Source organism: Mirounga angustirostris, unplaced genomic scaffold (genome assembly GCF_029215605.1).
Source record: "Mirounga angustirostris isolate CCGP_5_RB_7025 unplaced genomic scaffold, mMirAng1.0.hap1 SCAF_17, whole genome shotgun sequence".
Classification (NCBI taxonomy): Eukaryota; Metazoa; Chordata; class Mammalia; order Carnivora; family Phocidae; genus Mirounga; species Mirounga angustirostris.
In genome coordinates, this window is record NW_026991725.1 from 52,891,607 (window position 1) to 52,904,653 (window position 13,047).

General features: G+C 53.0%; 1 protein-coding gene across 4 annotated transcripts in view; it reads left to right on the top strand.

Annotated features, from left to right (window-relative positions):
• The window catches only part of LOC123854503 (protoheme IX farnesyltransferase, mitochondrial), a 133,202-nt gene extending 122,482 nt beyond the window's left edge, over window positions 1–10,720 (top strand). For 2 of the 4 annotated variants that reach the window (XM_064583260.1, XM_045889822.3), the window contains one exon: window positions 8,816–10,720. In XM_064583260.1, coding sequence (XP_064439330.1) covers window positions 8,816–9,222 — 407 coding nt within the window. In that variant the 3' untranslated portion in view covers window positions 9,223–10,720. The other 2 variants (XM_064583261.1, XM_064583262.1) reach the window with 2 other exon arrangements.
• The last annotated feature ends 2,327 nt before the right edge of the window (window positions 10,721–13,047 follow it).

A 13,047-nucleotide genomic window follows, 5' to 3' on the forward strand; every position in this document is an offset into this window, starting at 1 on the left:
AAGGGGGCCGACTCCACTGAGTGCCTTCCATGCCTTTGGTCCCTCAGTCACCCTGACCATGGGAACCTCCATAAAGGCCCCTTCCTGGGCCCGGAAGGTGGTCGGCAAGATTGGAGAGGAACAGCTCGAGGTGGATGGGCGATGGAAAACCCTACAGCCTCCAGACCTATCTAGTTGAGAAGAAAGATAAAAAACAAGTGGCCCTAGAAAACGATTTGCATCCCAGACCGCTTGCGGAGTAAGGAAATGTTAATGTTCCAAAGTACTTTTCCCCCTTCTCAGCGTCTAGATCGTTTTGTGGTTTCTGTGGTGGCTACAAGGCCAATTAAGACCTCCAGAGGGTCTGAGCCCTGAAGAGAGAGATTATGCTGCCTTCCGTCCTCCAGTCAAGACCGAAAACCTAAAATAAGCATAAGGACATCCCATGGGGTTCTGATCCCCCCCCCATAACTACTTTGTTGTTTCTTCACCAGACAGTGAAAAAGCCTTTCTTTTTTTTTTTTTTTTAAACTTATTTATTTGAGAGAGAGAGCACAAGCAGGGGGAGGGGCTGAGGCAGAGGGAGAAGCAAGCTCCCCGCTGAGCAGGCAGCCCAGTGCGGGACTCGATCCCAGGACGCTGGGATCATGACCCAAGCCGAAGGCAGATGCTTAACCCACTGAGCCACCCAGGCTCCTTTCTCATTGTTCTAGCTGCCCCCCTGGGCGGCGTGGGTGCAGAGCGAGTGTGCCTGCCCCGCCCCATAGGTACCCCAACACTTGGAGAGGGAGGCCGGATTTGGGTGGGAGGGGAGCCAAGCGATCACCGGATAGAAACCGGGAAAGCCAAACCAATGTGAGTTCTTGAGATCTGCTCTTTCGCCGCTGATGCTCTTCGAGCTGGAAAGCGCTAGCTTTGCACAAACAGCGCGCGGTGGGGTTTTTGTCCCCAGCGGGGCTGTGTTGTCACAGGCTGGGCCCTAGCTCAGAAAGCCCCGTTTGCGGCCAGTCGGCCTTAAAGGTAATCACCATAATGGGACTGTACCTGTGTCCATTTCCCTCCGAGACGCGGGGTTAGGCCTTTTCTCCCACCTGCCTAATTACTTTGCCTTCTTTTTTAAGCTGAACCGCTATTAGCAGAAAACATTAAAAATGCTTACCAGCAAAAATAAAAAACCCAGGAGGGCTGCTTTCTGGCCCCCGGTGTGGCCAGGACAACAGGGGGAGAAGTGACCTGCACGGGCCCGGGGAAGGGGTCGCTTTGGGGCGGGGGCGCCGCAGATAAAGTGCAGGGAGCAGACAGCCCAGCTCCCAGCGGGCCTGGAGCCACACGCATTAGGCTTCTCAACAGTGTTTACCTCCAGGGACGACTTCGTTTATCTTGGAGGCTTTGGGGTAAAGTACTTCCCCTCCTCCCTGCCAAAGCCACCTCTCTCAATCTCTCTCCCTCCACCGCCCCCATGGCTTTAAAAAGGCTCTGATTCTATTTGGTCATTTTCCCCCAATCTGACCCAATCCCAGGTTTTGGGAGTTTGTGGAATGGGCCAGGGTGACCGGCTTGTAGAGTTGATGTGTAAATTGCCTTGGGTTTGTAATTCAAATGTTGTTGTGTGGTAAACATTAATTATGTCAGCCAACATTCAGTTACAAATGAGGACTCAGCCGTGGGCCCTTATCGGGAAGTGACATTTGGCAGATGGATGGTTTTAGTAACAAAAAAAGAGAAGGAGTTTTTTTTTTTTTAGCCTCAGCTGGTAAACTACAAAATGTTAAATACTGTTTCAGTATATTTACCTCCTTTATTCCAGGATGAGAAGAGAGAATAGAACAGAGGGAATGTTCCATTCACTCGCTCATTCAACAAATATTTATCGAGGTCTTCCTAAGTACCTGGCTCTGTTGAACCCAAGCACTTTCAAAGAGTTCCTTAAGAACACTGGTTCAGTTTGAAATGAAAGTGAGTGTCTGTGTTCATTTTGTGTGAGATTTGTTTTCCCTAACTAGCCTCAGAGGGTCGCATTAATTAAGACAAATGACATTTTTAAAGACAGGGTGAACAAGGAACATTTTCATGGGAATATTAGCAAACCAAACAATATTAGAGCCCTATGCTCTTCGTAGACAAAACCCACAAAAGGCTGAGAAAGAATGTACTAGAAGTATGTGGCTAGACCCAAGACTGGGTATAATTGGAGGCCACCTGTGGTACGACCAAGGAAGTGTGCGCCGCGAAGTTGACCAGTTGATCAGGGCTTTTAGGGAGCCCGGCCGGTGCCTTCCTGAGGGAAATGATAATGCCAGGTAGACACGGTGCCTGGCCCCAGATGCACGTTTAGTCAATACTGTTCAGGGAACAGATTAGTATTGGGATAAGAAAGACGGAAATGCCCTCAGATGTGAGCTGGGGGAGTACAGAACATTGGGATTTCTTTTTTTTTTTTTTTTAAGATTTTATTTATTTCTTTGAGAGAGAGAATGAGATAGAGCATGAGAGGGGGAAGGGTCAGAGGGAGAAGCAGACTCCCTGCCGAGCAGGGAGCCCGATGCGGGACTCGATCCAGGGACTCCAGGATCATGACCTGAGCCGAAGGCAGTCGCTTAACCAACAGAGCCACCCAGGCACCCCGAACATTGGGATTTCTTAGAGAACCTGCAGATGCCCCAAACGAAACTTCCCTATAGGGAAATGATTAAAAAAAGAAGAAGAGCTCTGTGCTTCCTTCGGATAGAAGCCTCAGGTGACTCTGTGGGGACAGGTGACTCTGCAGAGGACGGGGACGGTGGGTGGTGCGCAACACGGTGAGGGAGGGAGGGAGCCTGTGTGCTGGTCACTGGGCCTCTTCGTCATCCTGAGTCACTTCCAGAGAATTCTCCCAGGGCAAGCTGTCACTGCCTACTCCGGTCCCTATTTTCAGAGGACCCGCAGTCTTGCCTTTTGTCAGTGCGCAGTTGATCAACTGGCCCCCACACCCTCTTCCCTTTATGCCCAGCGCCATCGAAGTCTATTACACAGTGGAAGCCGACCTGTTTCACAAGCTCCTTTGTGTTCACCCTCAAAGGGAAAGCTTTGGAATCTGTGACCATGAAGCTTTGGGTTTGGCTCTGCTCCCCAGCCAGCCCCCAGTTTACATAACCATGTACCCCTGAGAGCACAAACACAACCAGCCTGGGAACAGACCAGCTACCAAGGGCCACATTTAGAGGGAGCCTATTGTACAGGGGAGGGCAGACCTCCCCAGCCCCGCACCGAGGTTCACTGGAGCTGTTTCTTTGTCTTTTCCAAGGCCATGGGTGGGCAGTGAACGACAATGAATGGGTTTGGGGTCGAGGCGGGAAGGGGTTGAACGTGAGCCCACTGGGCAGCAGAAGAAGCAAGCTGAAACCACTGCACCCCGTTTCAAAAGGAATTTTGTTTTCGGAGAGCACACACAGGGACTCAGAGCTCCAACTTGAAGATGTCTGTCTCCATCCTCTTGGGAAACCATGTGGTTGGCAACTGCCTCTGGTTGGTTTGCCAACAAAATGATGGATGGGCGCTGTGGACAGGTGTTTCTCAACCCAAGCAGAGGCGGCAGTGGTTGAGGTTCCCCCCCCACCCCGCCCCTCGGTCCGTATGGTGTAAAAATGATTGATAGATGTTTTGAGAGGGTTTAAAAACGCATGTATTTGCACAGGGCCGCTAGGAAGACACTGGTTAGCCTTGCCCCACCTAGCCTTACACATCACTTACACACAACCTCTCTAAGGCTGACTTAGGTCTTCCTCCTCTGTTCCCCCCACACTCTATCCACCTAAGGTGATCTTCAGAGGCCGTCCTCCCGTTTCGTGTTGTCTCCCTCCCTGGCCAGACTCCAGCTGAGGACCTTGAGAACACACTGCACCTCTCGTCACATCGTGGGTCTCAGAAGACAGGCCCAGGAACAGCAGACTGCTCGGGGGTGGGGGCGGGAGGGTGGGGGAGGCTGAGCGCAGGCCTTTGAGTCAGTAAACTGAGTGCTCTGTGCTTACCCCACAAGGAAGGTGGGTTCCACCACAGCCCCCGGATTAATCCAAGTCTTCCTGTTCCAGTTCACCTTATCTTGATGAAAAGAGCAATTTGTTTTACATCTTTTGTAAGAGCAAGTAGAACCGTGTGGGGGGGGGGGTGGTTTTCTGATTACAATCCATTAAGGCTAAGCTGTGATTTCTAAAGCTCTTTCATTTGTGACATGAGCCAAACCCACACCCAATTTCCTCTCGCACAGAAAGCAGCATGCTACTCTTATGAAAATGATTTTTTTAATTATGTTATTTTAAGCAGAAGCATAACCGAAAATGCATATTGAGCAAAACAGAATACTCCAGTTGGCACACAAAAAAGCGGGCTTTTGAGAAAGGCGAGCAAGAGCCCACATTGGGGCCTGGATCATTTTAACCATTTCCAGCCTGGTTTCCCGGCCGACTTTGCTTTTCCTCAGCTTTTTAAACACAACGGCAGAAGAGCTACTGGGCCCTGGCTTACCCGATTCCCCTCCCCCGGTTCTGAGTCTTCTCTTGCCAGGACACGTCTCAGCCTTGTCCACCCCGCCCCCCATGCCCCGGTTGTCATCCCTGAGGCCCATAATCTGTTCAGACCCTTCGGGTGTGAGGCCGGTCCCAAACAGTGAGCGGTTGCTCCCCGTTATCTCATGCTCAAGACCTCAAAAGTGCCCCAAGGCCCCGAGAATCTAACAGCGCCCCCTCTTTACTGGTCCTTTATGATCTCCTTTCCCATCAGCACACAAAGGAGAAGTCCAACCTTCTTCTGTCCTTTCCCCCTTTCCACAGTACTCACTGTGGAGACAGAGACTGTGCCTAATGGAAACAAACTTTTTTTAAAGGTCCCAGGACCCCCGATAAACCGGCAAATGCAGTTTCTCCTTCCAGCAAGCCCCGTCTCTACCCAGCAACATGGACATTTGAATGGGCGCCCAGCAGTCCGCTGTTACCAGTCGATGTGGGAGCATTATCCTTCTATTTTTTATTTTTTATTTTTTTATTTTTTTATTTTTTGGGGGGGGCAACATCCTCCTAAAAGAAGGTGCTGGTATATGTGAATATCCCTGGGTGGGCCCGTTAAGGAATCTTTCCATCTGTAAGAGGAGAGTGATGTCACCCACTGGAAGGTGGTTGTGAGCATGAGTGTACATATAATACCTGCACCCAAGGACTGGCATGTGACTGCCACAAGGCATTTAACTGGGATGTCTTGCAGGCACCTCAAACTCAAAATAGCTCCAAATAGAGCTCTTTGTGCCTCCACCGTGAACACACTCACCTGTGTGTGTCCCCCGTGTTCCCCACCTGAGTACGAGGATCGGTGCCTGCCACCCCCATGACACCTGATCCAGCCTATAGATGCCCGCGTGGCCCAGTGGTGAGCTTTCCACTTAGTTGGGGCATGGTGCCAGCCTTTGAGAAGGTCTTCCCTGAGCCGTGAGCCTCCAGCCACCCCATCGTGTGGCCCTGTTCTGACTGTAAACAGCACTCATTACTGTCACAAGTGCTCCTGTCTGTCTCTCCCTCCAGACCTGCAGCAGGGCCCGGTCTTGCTCCCCACCGCCCGTTAGCATCTGGAATGGCACCTGGCACATGGCAGACACCCTCCATCTATTCACCAAGGGAATGGAGTCCACGAACAGTGGCTGCTTCCATTATTACCACGAAAATTGGAGTTATGTTTACATGAACTAAAATATATACGTATCAGGTTATTTATAGACTGGGTTAAAATGGATTGGAGGGATTTGCCAGAAACCCTACCGGAACAGGGATGCACGCATCGAGTCTTGGTTATTTTGTAATCTTGGAAGGCTGTAAAGGAATCGACAGACTTATGGAACCCACAAGACCCCATCAATGGATCGGAAACCTGACCCAGTCCTCCGAGTCTGAGCCCGCACGAGTTCTCCTTGTTATGCCACAACCATCTGATGCAATGAATTCAGAAATGGGCGCGTGTCTGCCCCGAACAATATGGGTAAAAGTCTCCACTCTATCTGGGAGGGGACGAGAAAGCCTTCCCCCATTGTAGCTGCACAGGCCGTGCTGTAGAGGAATACAGATCAGAGATTAAAAGAGAGGCTCGGTCCCTCTGATCCTCCTCGGCGTGGGCACCACAGGGCCCCTGCAGGACCTTGGAAGCCCCAGCTTGGTTTTCTGCACGATTCTGAATTATTTAAACTGCCTTCTCGCCTGCTGAGTTCTGTTTTCGCAGTAGTGCACCCCCCCCCCCACCCTTCTCTGAACATTCCCACAGACAAGGGGCTTAAAAGATGCTCATTACCTGCAATAGGACCGTGGTTACAGATTTTCAACCTCTGTGCCGGCCGGTGCTGGCCAGGGTAGATGACACAGTGGGTTAGTGAGCCCTCAGGTCCCTGACCCAGGAGGCACTTGGGTGTCAGGAGCAAGGCATAGAGGCAGAGCATCCCAGAAGAGGGAGGAAGGGGGAGGGGAGGCAGAATCCTAGTAGTTGGCCCTGTCGGTTCACAAATCAGTACTGGAAAACAGCAACCTCGGGTGGCTTTTAGTAAAGCCTTTCTTTGTACACGTGGGTTCCCGCCGATGCGTGTGAGGGACCCTCTACTGTGGTGGCATCGAGCACTTTCTATATTCTACTCCAGAGATGCAGAGGAAAATGAATGTTCCCTTCAGGAATTTGCATTCAAGCAGAAAACACAGGAGCACGTAATGATGGGACACCGGGGTTTACCCAGTGGTAGACGCAGGTCTGAGTAGCTTCCAGACACACATCCTGGCTCAGACCCCTCTTCACGATTCCCTGGTTGCCATCTGGATGTCCCAAAGGCGTGTCAGGCTGAACACACTCAAGGTCACACTCATGCGCTGTCCTCCCTGTCTCCCCTATTTGTCATCTCAAGGAATGGTATCTCCACGGGGCCCGTCTTGATACCTCCCTCTCCCTCCCCTCCTTATTTCACACTCACTCCCTGTCATGTGGCCTCCAGAAGGCCTCTCAGGTCCGTCCTCTTTCCACCCCACTGTCATCACCTTGATCCCAGCCCTTGTCGCCTCTCATCTCAGCCTCTGGTCAGGCCTCCCCTACCTGCTCGGGGTCCCTCCAGTGTATTCTTTCACAGATTGGTCAAGTGACACCACTGCCCTTTCTTCACGCCCCACCCCCCAACACGCACGTGTGTCCATGTGCACACATTCACACAGCCTTAAACACGTCACCATCTCTCCATGGCTCCCTGTTGTATTTAGGATCAAACCAGGACTTACTTAGCACAGTCTGCAGACTTGGGGACCCCACCCACCCCTCCAGCCACACTCGATTCCTTTTTTGATTTTGATACATTTTTTTAAAATTATGATTCAGCCAGCTGACCTTTTTTTCTTTCGATTGACAGTTCTATGAATCCTAACACATGTTCTCATCTCCTTTTAATACCCTGACTACACTGTGCATCTTCCTGCCCCTTCATGACGACCTCTCCCTCTGCCAGCCCCCAGGAGACCAGGTCACTCATCCCGCAGAGCTCAGCTCCGACGTCCCTTCCTCAGAGACGGCTCCTCTGCCCGCCTCAACTGGGTCTTGTTCTGTGTCCTCATGGCACGAACTCTTCCTGCACAGCTGCTGAGTGGTGATGTAGATTCGCTAGTGTGGCTCTTGATCTAATGCCCCGGTGGTGAACCCCCACCCCCACCCCAGGAGGGGCACGTGTGGATTTGTGCTCGCCATCCTACCCCCAGTGCCCGGTACAGTGCTTGCCACTTAGTAGTAGGTGCTCAGCAAACACTTCCATGCATGAGTAAATGGGCAGGGAGGTGCTCAGCAAACACTCCGTGCATGAGTAAATGGGCAAGGCGTCGCCTGCATGGGAATGAGCAGCCCTGCAGTCAGGACTTGGGGGTGGTGGCTTAATGTGGTAGGGGAGCTGGTCTCCACATCAGAGAGGCTTGTTCTGAATCCCTCCTTTACCTCTTTTTGTAGAATTTAACATCCTCTGAGCTGTGTTGGCTCACTTAATGAGCATAAAACCCAACAGCCTGTGGGCAGGATTAAATGAGCTAAACTGCATGAAAGTCTCTGTCTTAGTAGGTGCTCCAGAGTGGCAGCCTGCATCCCGCCCTCGTGGGTGAGGGGAGGCCCTGCGCCAGAGGGGCTAAATGCTGCTCGAGATCCTAATACGTCCTCCTCGAAAACCTGCAAGGCCACAGACAAGTTCTCGTTCTGCTCAGGGACCATGTCCCCTTATGCCGCTCCATTTACTGAACACATGCTGTTTTGGTACCTCCTGCTTGCCCTGTGGTGCAGGCTCTGTGGAATGTGCTGGACCCCTGCCCTGGAAGCGCTGGGAGTCCACCGCGAACCAGGATGCTGAGCGTGGGCCCCGAGCTACCTTCAGTACGGCCTTGGGAGCAGGGAGCTGCCCGCCACCCTGGGGAAGGACCTTGTCCAGGAGGCCAGGCCGGCTTGGGACGTGGCCCTGCGCCTCCCCCCAAGCGCCTCGCTCGCAAGGGGAGCCGAAGCCCTCCCACGGAGGTCCCCCCGGCCGGTGCAGGGGCTTCTGGAGTTGTCACCATGCGGTGCGCACCGCGTGGACGGGAGCCCCAGGTGCTCAGTGTCCTGGGGAGGGGGGAGGTGGTGAGGAAGCCGGCGGGTCCTGGAGGCTCGTCTCCGGTGCCAGGCTGACCCGGACAAGCAGAGGCGAGAACAGAGACTGGCAGGGGATCTGGGAGCCGCGGGAGATGCGGAGGGAGCACCGCGGGGCCGGAAAGGATGCTTCTGTGCCTCTCTGACCACCGCCTCTCTCTGCTCTCCCCCTTTTCCGCCCGCAACCCGCATGCAGGAGCCTTTCTCCTGGGAGGGATCCTCTACTCGTGGCAGTTCCCCCACTTCAACGCCCTGAGCTGGGGCCTCCGCGAAGACTACTCCCGCGGCGGCTACTGCATGATGTCGGTCACGCACCCGGCCCTGTGCCGGCGCGTCGCCCTGCGCCACTGCCTGGCCTTGATCGGGCTGGCGGCGGCGGCGCCCGTCCTCCAGGTCACCACGTGGACCTTCCCCGTCGTCTCCCTCCCCATCAACCTGTACATTTCCTACCTCGGCTTCCGGTTCTACACGGACGCGGACCGGAAGAGCTCCCGGAAGCTGTTCTTCTGCAGCCTGTGGCACCTGCCCTTGCTTCTGCTGCTCATGCTCACCTGCAAGCGGCCCCCGGCTGCGGGCGGTGCGGGGGGGGAGCCTCGGACTTGAATCCCCGGGGGCGCGTGGGGGGAAAAACAAAACCAAAAAACACGTACAGGGAGACGCACACTGTTTGTTTGGTTTTTTCCCCTTTGCGCTGAGACAATATTTTGGTAATTCTGGAGCTCCAGAATGGGAAATTGCTGGGTTTTAGTACAAGATCGTAAAATGATTTGGTGCTCGGTGATCGCCCGACGATTTTTTTTTTTTTTTTTTTGAATGATAACGTCCAAAACGCTCCCCAAATAAGAAATAGGTTGGCTCAGGTGATGAATACAGAGAGAATCTTTTTCTCTTGAGGAGTCTTTATATATTTCTTCCTCCAACACCTCTGTTGTTTTTCTTCTTCCTCCTGTGGATGTACAAGTGTACCTCTTCCTTTTCTGGCCACACACACGCACACACACACTCCCCACCTGGCCAGACGCAGGGAGCACTGGGACTCTGTCTGTGGTCCTGTCCTCAGGTCCCTGGAGGGCCACGTCGGAGGCCATGCGCACTGGCCGCCCTCCCTGTGAATGAGCCAGGGGCCCCGGCTCCAGCTTTTTCTCACATATATTCTCAGCCACATATTCCCCCAAACAATAATAGAATACCAAGGATGCACTGCTGCCCGACTTTCGAAGGGAGAATTCCAAACGGTTGCCTAGGGGATCTCGGGCAGGACTGCCAGCCCCCGGCCCACCCCCATTACGTATCCGCATTTCAACAACTCCAAGGAATCAAAGGCATCTTTATAGTTCACTTGAAATACAGGAGGTGTCTGGAGCGTTTCCTTCTGGAAGGGTGGCGCTAGACTTCACACCCACGGTCCATCTGCCTCTGACCCGTTACTGTCCCCCTCCGGCCCCTGCTGCCCACCAGGGAGGGAAAGCCCAAAAAAGGTGAGCCGGTCTAACCAGCCACATAGCTCACATTCTTGTCCCTTTGGTGAAAAACACAATTCTCTCCAGGTACCCTCTGAATTCAGAAATCAGCCCCCATACATCCAATGGCTGTAAGAGCCAGAGGCTTGGGCTGGACTCCTGGTGGGGGTGCATCCGGTTCCGGGAGTTGTTCGAGTTAACCTGTAGCCAGGTGTGGCCTCAGTCACCTGTGGTTCCTTCCATCCGTCCTTCACCTACGCCACTAGTCCGCTGTCGAACCCCACTTGCCGGAAGGCCTTGATGCTTAACAGGATGTTTGCATTACTCCATCTCCAGGGCACTGTACTGCCCCGTAGGAACTCATTTCAGGGAGTTTAAGCAACAATCAGACGGTCCTGCAATGTGCCTGTTCTCAGAAATTTCTAAAGCGACTGCAGGCACCATCTGACCCCTGTTTCTACTTATCTGCAATATTACCTCTTGGCTGTCTCCAGGTTCTTGACTGTGGGGAACATGGCATAGGAATGTCTGCAAAGAACATCGACACCTTGTTGCAGCCTTCAAATTTGTAAAATGCCTCCATTCTCTTTTCCCGCCCCAATAAACTGGTATGTAAGAACAGAAGCGTGTGCGAGGTTCTTTCTTTAATCACCTTGTATGGAGTTTGCACCAGTCCTGGCAGACTTGCTAACGCTTGACTCACTTTTATGAGCTAGCAGACGATTAGAACGCAGTCAGCATTTCTGTGTCGAGGTGGTGGAAGTGAACCCACTGGATTTTTTTATTATTATTATTTTATTTTTGGGGGTTTTTTTTTTATTTTTTTTAAAGATTTTATTTATTTATTTGAGACAGAGAGCACATGAGAGGGGGAAGGGTCAGAGGGAGAAGCAGGCTCCCTGCCGAGCAGGGAGCCCGATGCGGGACTCGATCCCGGGACTCCAGGATCATGACCTGAGCCGAAGGCAGTCGCTTAACCAACTGAGCCACCCAGGCGCCCTATTATTATTATTTTAGTGGGAGAGAGGGAAAGAGCAGGAGGAGGGGCAGAGGGAGAGAATCCCAAGCAGACTCCCAGCCCAGCATGGAGCCCGATGTGGGGCTCGATATCAAGACCCCGAGATCATGACCTGAGCCGTAATCAAGAGTCAGATGCTTAACCGACTGAGGCACCCAGGCGCCCCCACACTTGATTTTTAATACCTGTCCACTCCAAAGAATAATAAGCTTAATGATTATTAAGAAGAAGAAGGGCCATGACCCACCCACCCTCACCCTCCCTTCAGTTTGGAATCCCCCAGTCTCTCCCTTCTTCCTTCAAAACCACCACAGAAATCATCCTCAGGGCCTCCTAGGCCTGTCATTCTCCTGCTCGGAAAATACCAACGGCTTGCGTACCATCCCCACCAGGCAAATGAAGTTCGAGCTTCTCAACACTCAGACCAAGTTTTCTCTCCGGGGATCTTCGATGTGAAGCCACCTCGAGGATTTCCCGCCATGCCTCACACCTCCCTGAGGACACCCTGTTCTCAGATAAACTCCCCCCCCACCTCCCCAAACCCCTGTCCGGTAGGTCACAGTGTGGAACGTGGATTTCAAGCTCCAGTGACTGCCCCCCCACCCGGCTGCCGTCCCCCAGGCCCCAGGATGTTGCTCACTCACCCGGAGGCCTGGGGCACCTCATTTCTTCACACCTGACCTTGACCACCTTTCCTAAGGACTCCATGCTCCTCATCAGCATTACCCAGGTGAGTGAAGCCTGTTCTTTAATGGGGTGTCTTTGGGAAGTCTTGCCTATACAACAACTCCCTTGGGGTGTCACTTAGGACATGCACGCAATATGGCCTCGTGGGACCCAAAGTTAAGTAAAAAATTTTAAAAATCTCTGTTTGCTTCCCCTGGTACTTCCCAAGCCTACCCTTCCCAAGTGCAGGACCCTCCTCCCCGGGGATCGCCTCCCACCCCGCCCCTGAATTAGTGGTCAGGAGCACAGCCTGGGACATGCTCTCTGGACTAATCAGTTTTCATCCGGGTGCTTCAGACCACTCGGCTGCAAGCACAGGACTAGGCCCCCAGGGGCCCTGACGGGGTAGGGGCCACACGGGTGGCGGGAGGGGCTTGAGATAGGAAATGGGGTTCCACTGGGAGGCTGATTATTCTAGAACACAGCAAACAAATGAAAGGGAAAAAGGACACGTCCGGCCACTTCATTATTACATTTTTTTTTTAAAGATTTTTATTTATTTATTTGAGAGAGAGAGAATGAGAGAGAGAGAACACATGAGAGGGGATAGGGTCGGAGGACGAAGCAGACCCCCAGCCGAGCAGGGAGCCCGATGCGGGACTCGATCCCGGGACTCCAGGATCATGACCTGAGCCGAAGGCAGTCGCTTAACCGACTGAGCCACCCAGGCGCCCCATTATTACATTTTTTTAAAAGCATGCTTCTTAGCACAGTATTCCTTCTGACCCTGGGGAAACTGTACCAGTCTTCTTTAATTTCAGGAAAGCTACTCTATCAGTTATAAGGATAAAACCACATTTCACCGACGGTTCTGTCTCTGGAAGCCCGGGAAATGCTTTGCCTGTTCCCAGGATCCACTTTTGTCCTTTCAAACGTACAAACGGGCTCCATAGAAACACCTTTCGATACATGCGCTTTGAGCACCCCATTCGCCCGTTCTGGAAGAGAAAAGGCAAAACTGCCGAGAGCCGTGCTTGGCTCTGAATCTCCCCCCGCTAGTTCACCCTGGTTTCTCCCCACCCCGCCGTCATCCTCCCCTCCTATCTGCTGTGCTAGGAAAACAGCGGGGACCCAGCACTTCTCTGCCAGGCGGCGATCCTGGGAGCAGAGCAAAGCTTTTCCTGCTTGCTGCCCCTGGTGTGACAGGAGGCTCACTCCTCTGTTTCTGCTGGAGCTGGGGTCCCTGAGACCCACCTCTCGCCGACTCCCTGACGCGCCCCAGGT